At 47.7% G+C, this 16890-nt stretch overlaps 2 protein-coding genes across 3 annotated transcripts; one reads left to right on the forward strand and one right to left on the reverse strand.

The window, feature by feature from the left end:
• Nucleotides 1–2136: 2136 nt before the first annotated feature.
• On the reverse strand, nucleotides 2137–16487 carry RTF2 (replication termination factor 2). Of its 2 annotated transcripts, none has more exons than XM_069953633.1 (9): nucleotides 16350–16487; nucleotides 15606–15700; nucleotides 13997–14090; nucleotides 11806–11942; nucleotides 10578–10656; nucleotides 3125–3238; nucleotides 2972–3029; nucleotides 2779–2865; nucleotides 2137–2466 (listed from the first exon to the last, which is right to left on the reverse strand). In XM_069953633.1, the coding sequence occupies exons 1-9, from the start codon at nucleotides 16416–16418 to the stop codon at nucleotides 2297–2299; spliced, it is 903 nt and encodes a 300-aa protein (XP_069809734.1). In that variant the 5' UTR covers nucleotides 16419–16487; the 3' UTR covers nucleotides 2137–2296. The 2 variants fall into 2 exon arrangements, with proteins under 2 accessions (XP_069809734.1, XP_069809733.1); XM_069953632.1 differs by having other exon boundaries at nucleotides 2137–2469.
• Nucleotides 6436–8897, forward strand: LOC138772353 (beta-1,3-galactosyl-O-glycosyl-glycoprotein beta-1,6-N-acetylglucosaminyltransferase 7-like). Its single transcript, XM_069952694.1, has 3 exons — nucleotides 6436–7402; nucleotides 7808–7903; nucleotides 8677–8897. Exons 1-3 carry the CDS (start codon nucleotides 6436–6438, stop codon nucleotides 8895–8897), a joined length of 1284 nt encoding a protein of 427 aa, XP_069808795.1.
• Nucleotides 16488–16890: the final 403 nt, after the last annotated feature.

Consider the following 16890-nt stretch of genomic DNA (forward strand, 5'->3'; position numbering starts at 1 on the left):
GCTGCGTGCCCGGTCAGAGAAGGCTTCAGGACATGCTGGGAGTTGTAGTCCTGCCTCAGCAGCTCTGATTCTGTATGTGCATTTGTCAAGATCTTCATATTTTGTTGTTATCTGTTGCAGGACAGCCTGTCAGAGGATGCTGGGACTTGTAGTACTGTACATTGCTCCAGCATCCTCACTGTAAGTTGAGCTCCACAGGAAAACAAAGCCCACAGCGACCCCTAGTGTCCAAAATAATGTACTGCAGCAGTGCAGAGACTCTCCAAAGCCTGAACAAAGACAGCACAGTGTAATGTTACCCCATGCTGCCGTATCTAAGCCTATACTGTGTGATACTGTCTGCTGAGCGGTGTATCTTATCCTATTGTGTGTAACAGCTCTGTCTGCACAGCCAAAGTCTATATTGTACCACACTGCCTGCATAGCCATTGTATCTAATTCTATCCTGTGTAATACTGCCTGCTTAGCCATTGTATCTAATTCTATCCTGTGTGATACTGCCTGCTTAGCCATTGTATCTAATTCTATGCTGTGTGATACTGCCTGCTTAGCCATTGTATCTAATTCTATGCTGTGTGATACTGCCTGCTTAGCCATTGTATCTAATTCTATCCTGTGTGATACTGCCTGCTTAGCCATTGTATCAATTCTATCCTGTGTGATACTGCCTGCTTGGTCACTGTATCTAATTCTATCCTGTGTGATACTGCCCTGCTTGGTTGCTGTATCTAATTCTATGATGGTTTTGATTCTAGTATGGTTACCGCTGCCGGTACTGTCATTACTCCCAGTACAGTTACCGCTGCAGGTCCTGTCATTACTCCTAGTACAGTTACCGCTGCAGGTACTGTCATTACTCCCAGTACAGTTACCGCTGCCGGTCCTGTCATTACTCCCAGTACAGTTACTGCTGCCGGTCCTGTCCTTACTCCCAGTACAGTTACTGCTGCGGGTCTTGTCATTACTCCCAGTACAGTTACTGCTTCACACACAGCTTGTGTGTTGTTTTTCTGGCCTCAAAAAAAAAAAAAATTCTTGTTTTTTTTTCTGTTATTTTTTACTTAAATACCAATGAACTTTATGGGAGAGAGACAGAACAGTTTGCAAGGGGAAAAAAAACAAACAGAAAAACACCAGAGGAGAAAAACCCCCACAGAAAATAAAAACACCAAGTCGGCGTGGCATCTCATAAACTTCCACTGACTCATCTGGCCGCTGGCATTTTTTTTTCTTTTTTTGACATTTTGGTGAGAAACCAGGTTGACTGTTACTACTACAACTATTGGTCCTGTTACTACTCCTCCTCGTGCTGCTGGTACTGTGATTACAAGGGCAATTATTATTACTACTATTACTGCAGGTAGTGTTATTATTATTACTACTACTATTACTACTGTGGGTACTGCTATTACTTCTACTATTATTGCTACTGTCATTACTACTATTGGTACTGCTATTACTACTACTATTGGTACTACTTTTACTACTACTACTGCAGGTACTGCTATTACTACCATTGGTACTGCTATTACTACTACTATTGGTACTGTTGTTACTACTGTGGGTACTGCTATTACTTCTACTATTATTGGTACTGTCATTACTACTACTGTTGGTACTGCTATTACTACTACTACTACTACTACTACTACTATTGGTACCACTATTACTGCATGTACGGCTATTACTACTACTATAGGTACTGATATTACTACTACTACTATAGGTACTGCTACCACTACTACTACTATAGGTACTGCTACCACTACTACTATAGGTACTGCTATTACTACTACTATAGGTACTGCTATTACTACTACTATAGGTACTGCTATTACTACTACTATAGGTACTGTTATTATTACTGCTACTACTATTGGTACTGCTATTATTGCATGTACTGCTATCACTACTACTGTAATTACGGACACTTCTACTAGTACTGCACAGGCTACAAGTAACCAGGCCATAGTGCAGACAAGCATGGCGCAGCTTGACCCCTGACCCCCGCCTCACATGACCTACTATGTGTACCATCACACAATACAGATGCATGATATATAGCAGGGACGGGGAACCTGCCACCCTCCAGCTGCTGCATAACTACAACTCCCATCATGCCCGGACAGCCAAAGCTTTAGTGTAGGTAGTTTTATTATGTGATAAATTCTATGACGATGTATCTGCACACACTGTATAAACGAGGTGACCCCCCCCCGACCCCTAATAACGTATAATAACACAGGGGTAACCCCAAACATCACATGTCCTCTCTCTGTACAGCCGCTCCGCTTCCTTAGAAGTAATAGGCCGTGTGGGTGACCCAGTTGGACGACTGATCTTTGGTGCGTTTGGCCGAGCTGTGAGAGGTGAAGATGGATTTATACGCCTCCGATTTCTTGTCCGTGCTGGGCAACGGCCGCTTAGTGGCAGATGATGATGGGACAGCCTTCTCTGATGTCTGTTCTGCTGTAAGAAGGAACAAAGGAAAAGATACAGACGCTATAAGGAACCCCCCAGAGATAACCGTAAGGACATACTACATCCTGTATTATACTCCAGAGCTGCACTCACTATTCTGCTAGTGTGGTCACTGTGTACATACATTACTGATCCTGAGTTACATCCTGTATTATACTCCAGAGCTGCACTCACTATTCTGCTGGTGGGGTCACTGTGTACATACATTACATTACTGATCCTGTATTATACTCCAGAGCTGCACTCACTATTCTGCTGGTGGGTTAATGTGTACATACATTACTGATCCTGAGTTACCTGAGGATTTGCTGCTGGGGATGAAGCTGATCTTCTCCCTGGTGTTACTTTTGCTTCCATTTGTGATTCCAGATGGTCCGGCTGCTCCTGGGGAAGAAGAACAGATTAACCCTAGAAGTGCTGTATCCAGGACTTAGCGCAGATCCTGGAGGATGATCAGCGGTGATTGGATAACACATCCGCTCTCTCTTACCCTCCTCGGTGTTACCGTTTGCAGTGACGCTTTCGGAATGTTTTGTCTTCTTGGATTTCTGGAAGCACAGAGGATTTCAGCATTATATTAGGACAATCAATGTATATAGGAGGAGGGCCGGCACAGAACCCAGCCCCTCCCCCATCTCCTCACCTTGTCCAGCTTGGCTCTTACTCGTCTCTCCTCCATCTTCTTCCTCAGCTCCTCCACTTCCTCTTTGTCTCCGTTCAGTAGAATGATGTCGTCTTCCTTAAAGTTCCCTCCGCACTGAAGGGAAGAAAAAAACAATGGTGGAAAATCAGTCTGAGCTGCAGGGCTGAGGATGGGTGAGTAATAACACAAGTACAAGGGGCGCAATCTGAGGGGGTGCAATATGAAGGGGCCGCAATCTGAGCAGGCGCAATATGAGGGGGCACTATCTGAAGGGGGCGCAATACGAGGGGGTCCGCAACCTCAGGGGGGCCGCAACCTGAGGAGGCGCAATACGAGGGGGGCCACAATACGAGGGGGGCCACAGTCTGAGGAGGCGCCACACGAGGGGGGCCACAATACAGGTGGGGGCCACAGTCTGAGGAGGCGCCACACGAGGGGGGCCACAATACAGGTGGGGGCCACAGTCTGAGGAGGCGCCACACGAGGGTGCCGTAACAAATGGGAATATGGGGATGAGGCCTTATAGAGTCACTCCGCACCCATCTAGCTGCTGTCCGGGCTGCACACACCGGATAACCTGGATATCAGCTGCCGGTCACTATACTGGGCTCCATATTGATTATATGTAGAGGAGTTGTAGGACACCTGCCCCCCCCCTCCAGCTCTTGCAGCACTACACGTCCCATCATGCCTGGACAGCTGACGCCACTGTAGTCTGGTGCGGATGATGTTACATTTGTGACGCTTCTTTATTTTGCATAAGTAAAATATTCTGTATGCAAACACTTTTTTTTAAGCCGGGTCCATTTACCAAAAAATGTGCAACCACAGAGCAGCTGGCGAGCGGCGGAGGAGGAGGACGACCGAGTATAACGTCCAGGAGACACGGACAAGGTGAGATAAAGAAACTAAACCACTGCTGTATGATGACAGGTCCCCGTGACTATATGCCATAGGAAGTCTCATTACTGTAATCATAGCATTGGGTTCCTGAAGCAGGCAGCTCAGGATGAGCAGGGATGAGGGAAGAAGAGCTGATGGGGAGGATTAATACCCGGGTTATTAGGTGTCAGTGCTCCTTGTATAGGAGGATTGCAGGGAGGGCCGTGATGTGACGACGCTGCGGTGTGCACACAGCCCTCACAGCTTCTGTTCCTAATGAAACCCAAAAGGACGCTGGAGAGCCGTCCCCGGGGGCCGCCAGGAAATGCAAAGCTTGCTTGGAAACGCAATCTCTGCAGCTAATACCTGACAAAGCAACAAGACACAGAGGAGGCCGCACGGAAGCTTCTGGACGGGGGGCCGGGAAACCCCAGCAGGTAAGAGGCCAGGACCATGTCCGCTCATTACATCACAGGAGGTGACATCATCATCAGCTGTATATACAGGGGGCATGTCACCAATATAAACTACAGGAAGTGAGGTGATCAGCCGTATATACAGGGGTATATCACCAATATAAACTACAGGAGGTGAGGTGATCAGCTGTATATACAGGGGTATATCACCAATATAAACTACAGGAGGTGAGGTGATCAGCTGTATATACAGGGGGCATATTACCGATTTAAACTACAGGGAGTGACATCTTCAGGGGTGTATATATATACACATATATACACACACACATACACTCACCGGCCACTTTATTAGGTACACCTGTCCAACTGCACGTTACCACTTAATTTAGAAATCAGCCAATCACATGGCGGCAACTCAGTGCATTTAGGCATGTAGACATGGTCAAGACAATCTCCTGCAGTTCAAACCGAGCATCAGTATGGGGAAGAAAGGTGATTTGAGGCCTTTGAACGTGGCACGGTTGTTGGTGCCAGAAGGGCTGGTCTGAGTATTTCAGAAACTGCTGATCTACTGGGATTTTCACGCACAACCATCTCTAGGGTTTACAGAGAATGGTCCGAAAAAGAAAAACCATCCAGTGAGCGGCAGATCTGTGGGCGGAAATGCCTTGTTGATGCCAGAGGTCAGAGGAGAATGGGCAGACTGGTTCGAGCTGATAGAAAGGCAACAGTGACTCAAATAGCCAACCGTTACAACCAAGGTAGGCAGAAGAGCATCTCTGAACGCACAGTACACAGTATGGGCTACAGCAGCAGAAGACCACACCGGGTGCCACTCCGCTCAGCTAAGAACAGGAAACTGAGGCTACAATTTGCACAAGCTCATCGAAATTGGACAGTAGAAGATTGGAAAAACGTTACCTGGTCTGATGAGTCTCGATTTCTGCTGTGACATGACAATGAGGTCACTGTACTCCAATGGCCTCCACAGTCACCAGATCTCAATCCAATAGAGCATCTTTGTGATGTGGTGGAACGGGAGATTGACATCATGGATGTGCAGCCGACAAATCTGCGGCAACTGTGTGATGTCATCATGTCACTATGGACCAAAATCTCTGAGGAAGCTTCCAGCACCTTGTTGTATCTATGCCACCAAGAATTGAGGCAGTTCTGAAGGCAAAAGAGGGTCCAACCCGTTACTAGCATGGTGTACCTAATAAAGTGGCCGGTGAGTGTATATATGGGCATGTTACTAATATAAACCACAGGTAGTGACGCCATCAGCTGTATGTGTGTGGAGTTCATTGTTATAGGTTTGTGCTATGATTTATCACAGGTCAGTGGAGTTTTTCATAGTAAATCTCATGGCCACGCCCCTTTTACGCTGTGCTCCACCCACTTTCTCAAAAGTATCGCACACTGTGTAAAATCTGACCCATTTTTGCACGACTGATGACTATAAATTCCCCTGATCATAGCAGAGTTGAGGCCACTGGGTAAACATCCACAGTGCAGGGAGGGAAAAGAAAAAAGTGTTCCCATTGCAATTCCCTGAATTTCTGCATTGCTCACTGGCTACAATGTGTCTTACACTATTTTTGTATGAAGTAAAAGGAAGGTACAGAGCGAGCCAGCACTGATACATACGATACGTCATGATGCAAAGGCAGCTGCTTCAAATAACCATAAAGAAGGATGGGCGGCGCTGACTGAATCTTGTCGGATATGTTTAGTGCAGGTCATCAGGTGCTGCAATAAATCTAGTGCTGCGGATCCTTCTTTATGGTTACTGTTCTTGCTTAGTTAGTGTGTCCTCTGTTAGAGATGCACCGATGCTTTTCCTCCCTGCACTGTGGAGGTTTACACTACATATCCTGCGTTATTAGTTGATTATATTACATACTTAAGGTTTTTTCATGTTTTTTTTTGTGATTCTTTGTGTTTCCATGTAGCCTCACAGAGGGAAACCCCCAGGATGCTGATGAGGGGAGGGGGGCAGAGCGGACAATGAGCCTCCTTGGATGCACCAAGTCGGGGTTCATGATATGCGTTGCTCTTGCCCTCTTCCTTTTGGCCATCAACAACATTAACCAACTCGACAACCAGGAGACCATTGAGGAGGAGATCAAGGAATGCGGCTTCTATCCTGGAGAACTTTGTAAAGCCTTATACGAGGGGAAGCCCGCCGCCCTAGTGGTGGGAAATATATGTCAAGAAGCCTTGCCCCCATCCAAAGAAGAAGGAGGTGTCATCCTGCGGGCTAACTGCTCCACCCTCATAACCAACCTGCACTTCATCACCAAGCCGCTGTCCCCGGAGGAGGCGGACTACCCACTGGCGTACATCCTGACCATCCACAAGCAGCTGGACATGTTCATCAAGTTGCTTGCCGCCATTTACACCCCGCAGAACATCTACTGCATCCACGTGGACCGCAAGTCTCCCAAGACGTACGGTCAGGCGGTGCAGAGGATCGCCGACTGCTTCCGCAACGTGTTCATAGCCTCCAGGCAGGAGACGGTGGTCTATGCTGGGTTTTCCCGGTTACGCGCCGACATCAACTGCATGGAGGACCTGGTCCGAAGCGACGTGCCGTGGAGACACGTCATCAACTTGTGCGGCCAAGACTTCCCCATGAAGACCAACCGGGAGATCGTACGGTACCTGAAGAGCAAGTGGAGGGGGAGGAACCTGACGCCGGGTGTGATCCAGCCGCCGCACATGAGATACCGCACACAGGTCGCCTATAAGGAGTTTGTCCACATGGGGACGTCCTACGTCTATCCCACCCAAGAGGAGAAGTCCGGCCCCCCGCATAACATCACCCTGTACTTCGGCACCGCCTACTACGCCCTCACAAGGGAGTTTGTAGAATTCGTGTTGACGGACCAAAAAGCCAAGGATCTTCTGGAGTGGTCGAAGGACACGTACAGTCCGGACGAGCACTACTGGGTGACCCTAAACCGGATGAAAGGTGAGCCTTAAAGGGTCTGCACGCCCATAGGTACTGGGGTCAATAGGTGTCTAGACTGAACACATGAGGATAGAATGTAACCAGTCAGCAGCCCACTAGTATATGCTTCCAAATCACCTGCTGTCAGAAAGTTCTATAGATTTGTAATTTACTTTTAATATAAAAATCTCTATTCTTCCAGTACTTATCAGCTGCTGTATGTCCTGCAGGAAGTGGTGTATTCTCTCCGGTCTGACACAGTGCTCTCTGCTGCCACCTCTGTCCATGTCAGGAACTGTCCAGAGCAGGAGAGGTTTTCTATGGGGATTTGCTGCTGCTCTGGACAGTTTTCTGACATCAGTTGAATTAAAAGGATTTTTTTGGGCAATCGATCCCCTTTAATTTATGCACTGTATTGTTTTACAGACGTTCCAGGATCAACACCAGACGCCGGCTGGGATGGGAACATCAGAGCTGTGAAATGGAGGGACCAGGAGGGCGTCTCACACTCTGGCTGCAGCGGTAACCCCTTCAATCTACCTCTGGAGGGTGGGGGGATGCTTCTTATAGGCCAGTGTGCTCAGTGCTGCTGCAAAACCCCAACTCCCAGCATGCTTCACCCCAACTAGCGAAATTCTTACTGCAGGATATTGGGACATGCTGGGAGTTGTAGTTACATGACAGTGTAGGGAAATTCTTACTGCAGGCTGTCGATGCATGCTGGGAGTTGTAGTTTTATGATAAGTTGCGGAATGCTTACCGCAGCCTTTTGGTGCATGCTGGGAGTTGTAGTTTTGCAGCATCTGGAAAATCACCAGGTACATCCTCTTTAACTGACACATTCTATGCACCGGAATCGGACGGTGCTCAAGCACTGGAGGCGGGGCACACCGCCCCCAGTGGGAGGGAATTCCCTCCCCTCTATGCTGTGGCTCCATTGATTCTAACGGAACCGCGTCATACAGGGGAGGGAATTCCACTTGACTCTTTTACATCAGTCGAGCCCTGTGTAACCTATGGAGAGGGGAGGGGGAGGAGGGAGATTAGTTGGCAGTATAGAGCAGAAAACAAAGGATTACACAGTGGGAGCTGTGTGAAAGCCGGTATTCAGAGGTCAATGATCATAAGACTAAGGTATCACTGGCACCCCCATAGTGAAAGGTCACGCTCATATTGGTGGACAGGGGACCCCCATACTTGTACTGATGGACCCCGACCTATCAGATACTTACCAGCCATCCTATACACAGGGGGCTACATTATAATTGTGGGATAACCCCGCTTCTATTCTACAGGGCATTATGTGCGGGAGATCTGCGTGTACGGCCTCGGAGATCTGCGCTGGTTAATCGATTCTACACATTTATTTGCAAACAAGTTTGACCCGAGAAGCTACGGTCTGCTGACGGACTGCCTGGAGAGACACCACAGGCTGCGGGTGCTGCAGGGGGCAGAGGTCCCGCTGGAGCACAGCTGGTATTTCCATGACGAGTATTCCATAAAGACATCAAAGTGATGGAGAGCAGAGCGCCCCCAGGAGGTGAAATGCAATACATCATTGGATCATATGCAAATATAATGGACTGCTGCCGCTGCGGTGCCGCCATTTGCATGGGAGACTGTGAAGGGCGTCACCGTACAGGATCTGGGGATAGACGGATCCTCAAAACTGCCCAAAATAACTCAGGAAAAATGCAAAGTCTGTACTGAGCCGATGAGAGTGGACGATGATCACGGACCAGGGAGCGTCACATGGTGCAATCTATACAAAGCACCAAAGCCTCAGCTATAGCACAGAATAAACCTTATTATTTATATGGGGAGAGATATTACTGACCCGAACCCAGTGAGTCCAAGACCACCACCGAGGTGGGGCGGGGCCAACCATGTGACAGCGGGTCATGTGATCTCTGCAATAGGGCATGTACTAGGGCTGGGCGATATTGGCCTAAATCAATATCCTGGTTAATCGTACGTGTAGCCACGGTAACGATAACTGAACGATAATCATGAAACGCCCCTTTTGCAAGCCACGCCCCTTTTAGCAATAGAGGAACTACAGGACGTGTATACACAGGTATACAGCCACTACAGGACGTGTATATACACAGGTATACAGCCACTACAGGACGTGTATATACACAGGTATACAGCCACTACAGGACGTGTATATACACAGGTATACAGCCACTACAGAACATGTATACACAGGGGGCACATAGGGATAGGAGTGTATGACTTTTAAGAGAGCACAGACTATGAGCTATGACAACTGCATACTGGGACCTGTAGTCCCCTCTCTAACAATACAGGACGCTGACCGTGCTGGGGGCGCTCTGTAAAGCCATGCCGGGCGGGAAAGGGAGGGGGCGCACTGACGGGGCACATACACATACAGCACACCAACCTGTGCAGCGTTGAAATACTGCAGATACCGTCCTGGAGAAGTTGAGGTCAGTTTATCGAGGCCAGTGACTGTATTGGTATTGTCACGGTATACCGCCCAGCCCTAGGATCTACACCACAGTATACAGAATGTAACTAAGTACAGTACTTAGATCAGTAATGTGATGTATGTACACAGTGACCCCACCAGCAGAATAGTGAGTTCAGCTCTGGAGTATAATACAGGATGTAACTCAGGACCAGTAATGTGATGTATGTACACAGTGACCCCACCAGCAGCAGAACAGTGAGTTCAGCTCTGGAATCAGCTTCAGTATAAAGATTAATGAGACATCTTGCGGATCGGGCAGCATTACATGGTCATGCAATAATATAACAGAATCTTGGACCAGTGACAGCTCAGAGCAGGAGGCAGCGGCTGCCAGGGACGGATCCCTCAGGAGCAGCCGCTAATGATCTTACAGAACATAAATAAAGGATCAGTAACGAGAAACCTTAGTGACGGCCCCTGGGGAAATCCAACCATTTACACTGCGACTAAACCACTTTGTACTACCATAATGATCTCACCTAGGTACAAAGTGACAGGGACAATAGAGGAAGGGGCAGAGCTCAGGATAAAGACCAGCATCACCCGCCTGGTGACATACACTGTCTACTCCTGAAATACTCTGTGCTGCTAAAGGGGCACAGCACTTGGTACACTGTGTTACAATATGCATTCCTGACAGCAGGGGGCAGACGTTATACTGAGGCAGTCTATATGCATAGAGTACTGCAAAACACCTACCTTATGACAGATGTCTGTCTTGATCTCCTTTAGCGCTCTCTCAGAGAACACACAGCCGCACTGTCTCAGCACACAGAACCTGCAAGGGAGACAACCTACATGAAATGCTAATGTTTAACCCTTGCAGAACTTTTAGAACCAACCCACCCTGCTTATACTACAGGCGGTCATACACCATTGATAGTTGACTGCCAACTCATACACCTCCGAAAGCTGACGCTGACCCCTAACCTATACACCTCCCATAGCTAACCCCTAACCCATACACCTCCGACAGCTGACCCCTAACCCATACACCTCCCATAGCTGATCCTTAACCAACACATCTCTAATCGCTCACCCTAACCCATACACCTCCCATAGCTGACCCCTAACCCATACACCTCCGACAGCTGACCCAAACCCATACACCTCCGACAGCTGACCCAAACCCATACACCTCAGATAGCTGACCCTAACCCATACACCTCAGATAGCTGACCTTAACCCGTACACCTCCGACAGCTGACCCCTAACCCATACACCTCTGATAGCTGATCCCCAACCCATACACCTCCCATAGCTGACCCCTAACCCATACACCTCTGATAGCTGACCCCAACCCATACACCTGCCATAGCTAATCCTTAACCCATACACCTCCAATCACTCACCGTAACGCATACACCTGCCATAGCTGACCCCTAACCCATACAACTCAGATAGCTGATCCCCAACCCATACTCCTCTCATAGCTGACCCCTAACCCATACACCTCTGATAGCTGACCCCAACCCATATACCTCCAATAGCTGACCCCTAACCCATACATCTCCCATAGCTGACCCCTAACCCATACACCACTGATAGTTACCTCACAGCTAATCCGACCAACCTGGCAGTGTATGCATGTGTGCTCCATGGGGACAGCTGCTATCAGGACCCCTCTGCTCCCTTCTCAGACCCCTCTGCTGCCCTCTCAGAACCCTTTGTCAAGGTTTTACCTCCCTACCACCTTGCAAAACAGCACCACCCCTGTCCTCCATCTTTGTATGGAATTACAATTCAGCTCCAATCACTTCAATGAAACTGAGCTACAAAACCCTGCATCCAACCTGAGGACAGGTGAGGTGCTGCCATGTTTTTCTTAGCCTGTATAACCCCATGAAAAGGGGTAAGGAACTGGAACACAAGGTGTAGAACATTGCAGAATGTTCCATATATCTCTATTTGTTTGCTGTGTACATACCGGTGTTTGCCATTCATTTCCAGACCCACAACAGGACAGATGAACTGCGCTCGCTGCTCGTCGTATGTGTCGCCTTTCGTGTTCCCTTTGTCACCTGTCCATGCCGGGTTGTCACTGAGGTTCAGCTCAATCACGTTCTGCCAGGAGACAATGTATTATGAATGTTAGTCATGACCCACAATGTATAGTCACATCCACAGCTGCAATCACACTTCTGCTTAGTTCCTGTGGGCTCTCAACCTGCAGGATCTCACAGCTCACCGCTTCCCCTGCTGGGTTACTGTCTGTACTGCATTGCAGGAGGTGCGATACCGTAGCCTCCACATTTTTTAGCCCTTCTGGTACACGGTCGATCATTATCCAACCTATACTGTGGCACTGCTCTGATAAAGTTATATTACTTTTAAAGTAATTGTATGTTTTATTATTTTCCTCCGCTTAGTGGGAGCAGTAAGGGGTGACACAGCCTCCTCTGCAGCCACCTATGTTTGTACTGGCTCCCAATACCCTGCTCTGCTCTAGTACAATGTGCCGGCGAGGTGTTCCTAAGAGCCTGAGGTGCTGTACCATCTCCTCACTCCCCCTTCCATCCCTGCTTGATTGTCAGTCCTGCTTTCTAACCTTACACCTATACACAATACGTATGCAAAGTGCCACAACAAGACTCTGAAAGGGCTCAGTGCCAGAAGCTGGCTGTCCATACAGAAGGGACAGGGATGGGAGGGGGAGCAAGGAGGCAATCCACTCTTCAGATCAGAAACTTGGAAATGTCTCTGACACTGAGGAGAGCATCTTTCTATGTTCCTGAAGCACAGGCTCATATATGAAGGGTACCATGAGTCTCCTGACCTAACAGTGTCAGTAGTTTTGCACAGCTGACAGAATCACTTTCAGATGTATACAGTGTAAAGCGGACCAAACATATCTGCAAGTAGATTGGACTATAGAAGCCTATGGACATGCTATGGTAGATACCAGAATACTTGTACATGGTATATACTGAAATACTGGTACATGGTGTACACTGGAGTACTAGTACATAATATATACTGAAATACTGTTACAATGTAAATGGTGCCTAATGGCAAACTGCATAAGGTCCCTTAGCTACCCGTGTGTGTGTGTGTGTGTGTGTGTGTGTGTGTGTGTGTGTCAGTCATAACAGCAATGACAGGAACCAGCAAAGCTGTAAGTGTCGCTCTGGATGTGAATAGAAGCAAAGACAGAGGGATTTTGTGCTCATGTCCCCTCATGTCTCAGATGTCTGTGCTCCAGACTTCTCCTTCCTTTCTAGAGCTGAAGGTGGCCATCATGGAGTCACCTGGCCACTCAGAGTCTCAGTGACATAGTACTCCCACATACATACAATATATATATATATATATATATATATATATATATATATATATATATATATATACACACACACACATTCATACACACACCTATAAGGCAAGATCAGGAAAGTCCGTGGCACACTCCATGTGGCACAGCAATCCATGTGGCACACCATGTGACAGTTTTTGCTACAATAAATCACCGTTGAATCCCGATTCAAGAGTGTGCCATGGACTTTCCTGATCTTGAATATATTGAGCTGTGGTCGACGCTCATCCGCTGGCACCTGCTTACCTGAGTTCCAGTGCTCCTTCACTATCCTGTTATATACCTATAAGGCAGGGATGGGAAACCTCCAGCTGTTGCAAAACTACAATTCCCATCACGCCAGGCCCGTCAGCCAAGCTTCACTTTGGCTGTCCAGGCATGGTGGGATTGTATATATTTTTTTTTAACAGCTGGAGGGCAGCAGGTCCCCCCATCCATGCTATAAGGTGTGAAGCATGACCTGGTATCAGAGATGGACAGGATGTAGGCAATGTCTCCTACTATAATAAAGCTTATATAACTAAAGCCTAGTACAAATTATAAAAAAAAAAAATTACCACCATGCCAAGGACTTAGCTGCCCAGGCATGATGGGATTTGTAGTTCTGCAGGTTCCCCCTTAAAAGCTGCAAAAAAGGGATGGGGAACTTTTGGCCCTCCAGTTGTTGCCAAACTACAATTCCTATCATGCTTGGTTGGCCAAAGCTTTGGCTGTCCAAGCATGATGGGAATGGTAGTGTTGCAACAGCTGGGGGTGGGGTGAAGGTTCCCTATAACTGCTGTAATACAATAACCAGGAACTTTACCTTGATGCTCTTGATATGGCCAGCGGAGTCCGCGTGGGGTTTGTCTGGAGATTTGTCCAGTAAGAATTCAATGACGGCATCTTTATTGTACAATCTGAGAGAAGACAAAAGTGGTGGGACATTAGAATACAAAGGGGCATATATCATCACAACCGCTGCGGAGAGGCAGCACTATTCTACAAGATGAAGACCTGTAGGCCACAATCAATGTGGCTTACACTGCACTGTACTCCAAGCTGTGGCACAACTACAACTCCCAGCATGCAATGAAAGCCAGCATGTGATTCCCAACCTGTTGCAAAACTACAGCTCCCAGCATGCCCTTGTGTCTGAAGGCTAGGAAGGCATGCTGGGAGCTGTAGTTTTGCAATCTTTTACCTCTTGTTGACCTGTCTTTTTAGGGTTAGAAATAAAGATATGTCTATCCTTTTATCCTTTGCCCCATGACTTCTATGACAAGAACAGTATCCAACAGGGCGATGTACAAAAGGAACCTGCGTCGTTTTTTGTGTCCTGTTGCAAACCCCCCTCCCCCCCCCAAAAAAAGTAAATGGGAATAGGAATGTCCCCACTTGTAGCAAGAAACATTTAACACCGTAAAGGGTTTAGAAAAACACAGCGCCCCATCTGTCCCCAGTTTGTGTACTGTATTGCTATGCCGCTCCTTTAACTTTAATGGGGAACTAAACTGCTGTTATGTCCCTACTGCACAAGAGACGCTGAGGAGGAAGCTATGTCTCTTACCTTCATCCTCTGTGCTGTTATGGTGCAGTTAGTCTTTTTCTCCACGGTCTGATGAGACCATAAGGAGCACTGCCCGCCCCCATAGTGCCGATCCGGCCCGCGCCGACTGACCCACTCCAATCATTATCGGCACTATGGGCAGGTTACATTCGTCAAATCTGCTAACAGTTCATCTTAAATGACACTGAGCTGTAAACCTCACACCGAAACTGAGGACAGAAGAAACGCTGTATCTGGAAGAAAGAAAGCTGCCATGTTTTTCTAATCCCCTTTATAATAACTTATCTCCTATCGACAGGAGGTGACACACCGGGGAGACCCCATGATCTCTGCTATCTGTATGCTCTATGGCAGCGGAGTGTGGTACCTGCAGCAGCTCCATACACCATGAAGAAAGCTGTGGTGCTGCTTGACACTTCATTCATAAAGATTTGGGGCCCTGTTCTGGAGATGGTGGCCGGTCCCAGTGGTTGGGCACCCTTCCCACTTCCACCCTTCCAGCAGATAGGAGATCAAGGGGTATTCCAACCTAAAACTCACATGTCCCCTAACCACAGGTAAGAGATTTGGGGAGGTCCGACCTCTGTACCCTGCGGTGATCTGCATATCAGCCCACTGCTCCTTTGTTTTAATTACAGCCCCGGGTATGGCATGTGACCTGCGGCTCTATTCATTTTGTATGAAGGCGCCAAAAAGAGCGGAGTGCTGCACCTGCCTCTTTCCGGCAGCTCAGCAGAGAATGAACAGAGCCGTGGATCATGTTTGCCCCCCTGCAATCTCTTACCTGTCCCCTATCCTGTGGACAAGTGAGTTTTAGGTTGGAATACCTCTTTAATATAAGCTAAGCAATAAAGTATGGTCGGACCTTCCCAGCTCACAGGCTACGATCGGCCTCTTCAGCTTCTCCTGGCTCAGGGTGCAATAATACCAGCGCGCCACCAGCTCAGCATTCTTATCAATCTGCAAGACACAAGAAGGGACATTAAAGGGATTCTCCTGGATTAGAAATACATGGCGCCAACCCTGTCCTGAGGTGGGCTGAGGTATTGCAGCACAGTTTAACTGAAGTGTATTGAAAAACAGGGGCAGCAGCAGTGGTGGCCACTAGCAGTGTGAGACTGGGGTTACCGGTGCAATGTATTCTGGGAGTCCAACCTGCACTTACTGTACAGGAAAGTATTATCTCATCACATGTAACAATGCAGTGTGGGAAATAGAGGATACATAACTGCAGTATTAGTGTGTGTGTATATATATATATATATATATATATATATATATATATAAATAAATAGAGAGAGAAGAGAGAATGAGGACACATAACACACTGTATATATACACACACAGGACACAACACAGTGTATATACATACATATATATACACACACAGGACACATAACACACTGTATACACACAGGACACATAACACACTGTATATATATATATATATATATATATATATACACACACAGGACACAACACACTGTATACACACAGGACACATAACACACTGTGTGTATATATATATATATATATATATATATATATATACACACACAGGACACAACACACTGTATATACTGTATATGAGCAGGGGCATTGCTCTCACCTTCTCCACCTTCTTGGGCCCCTTCACCAGCTCATGCCGCTTGGGGATGGTTCCTCCGTCACAGCCCATCTCACAGCGCCCAGAAACAGCAACTAAAATCCACCTGTAAACACGACTACTTCCGCTTCCGGTTTCCCTTGCTGCTAGCGTGACGTCATTTCCGTCGGTTCGTATTACGCCGCCATCTTGGTACACCCATAACCAGGCTGTATACAAACAGGCAGCAATTCCTCTCACCTTCCGATGGCGTCATGTCATGTGACCGGCCTCTTGTGTGGGCGGAGCTATGATCAGTCAGCTGGGTTGCCGGGCTTTCCTCGCAGCTCAGAGGAGGGTTAAGACTAGAATGGAGTTACCAGAAGGAGGGCTCCCCCTAGTGGTGGTAATGTACCCTGTATGTATCAGGAGGGCTCCCCCTAGTGGTGGTTATGTACCCTGTATGTATCAGGAGGGCTCCCCCTAGTGGTGGTTATGTACCCTGTATGTATCAGGAGGGCTCCCCCTAGTGGTGGTAATGTACCCTGTATGTATCAGGAGGGCT

This window comes from Dendropsophus ebraccatus, chromosome 14 (genome assembly GCF_027789765.1).
Source record: "Dendropsophus ebraccatus isolate aDenEbr1 chromosome 14, aDenEbr1.pat, whole genome shotgun sequence".
NCBI lineage: Eukaryota > Metazoa > Chordata > Amphibia > Anura > Hylidae > Dendropsophus > Dendropsophus ebraccatus.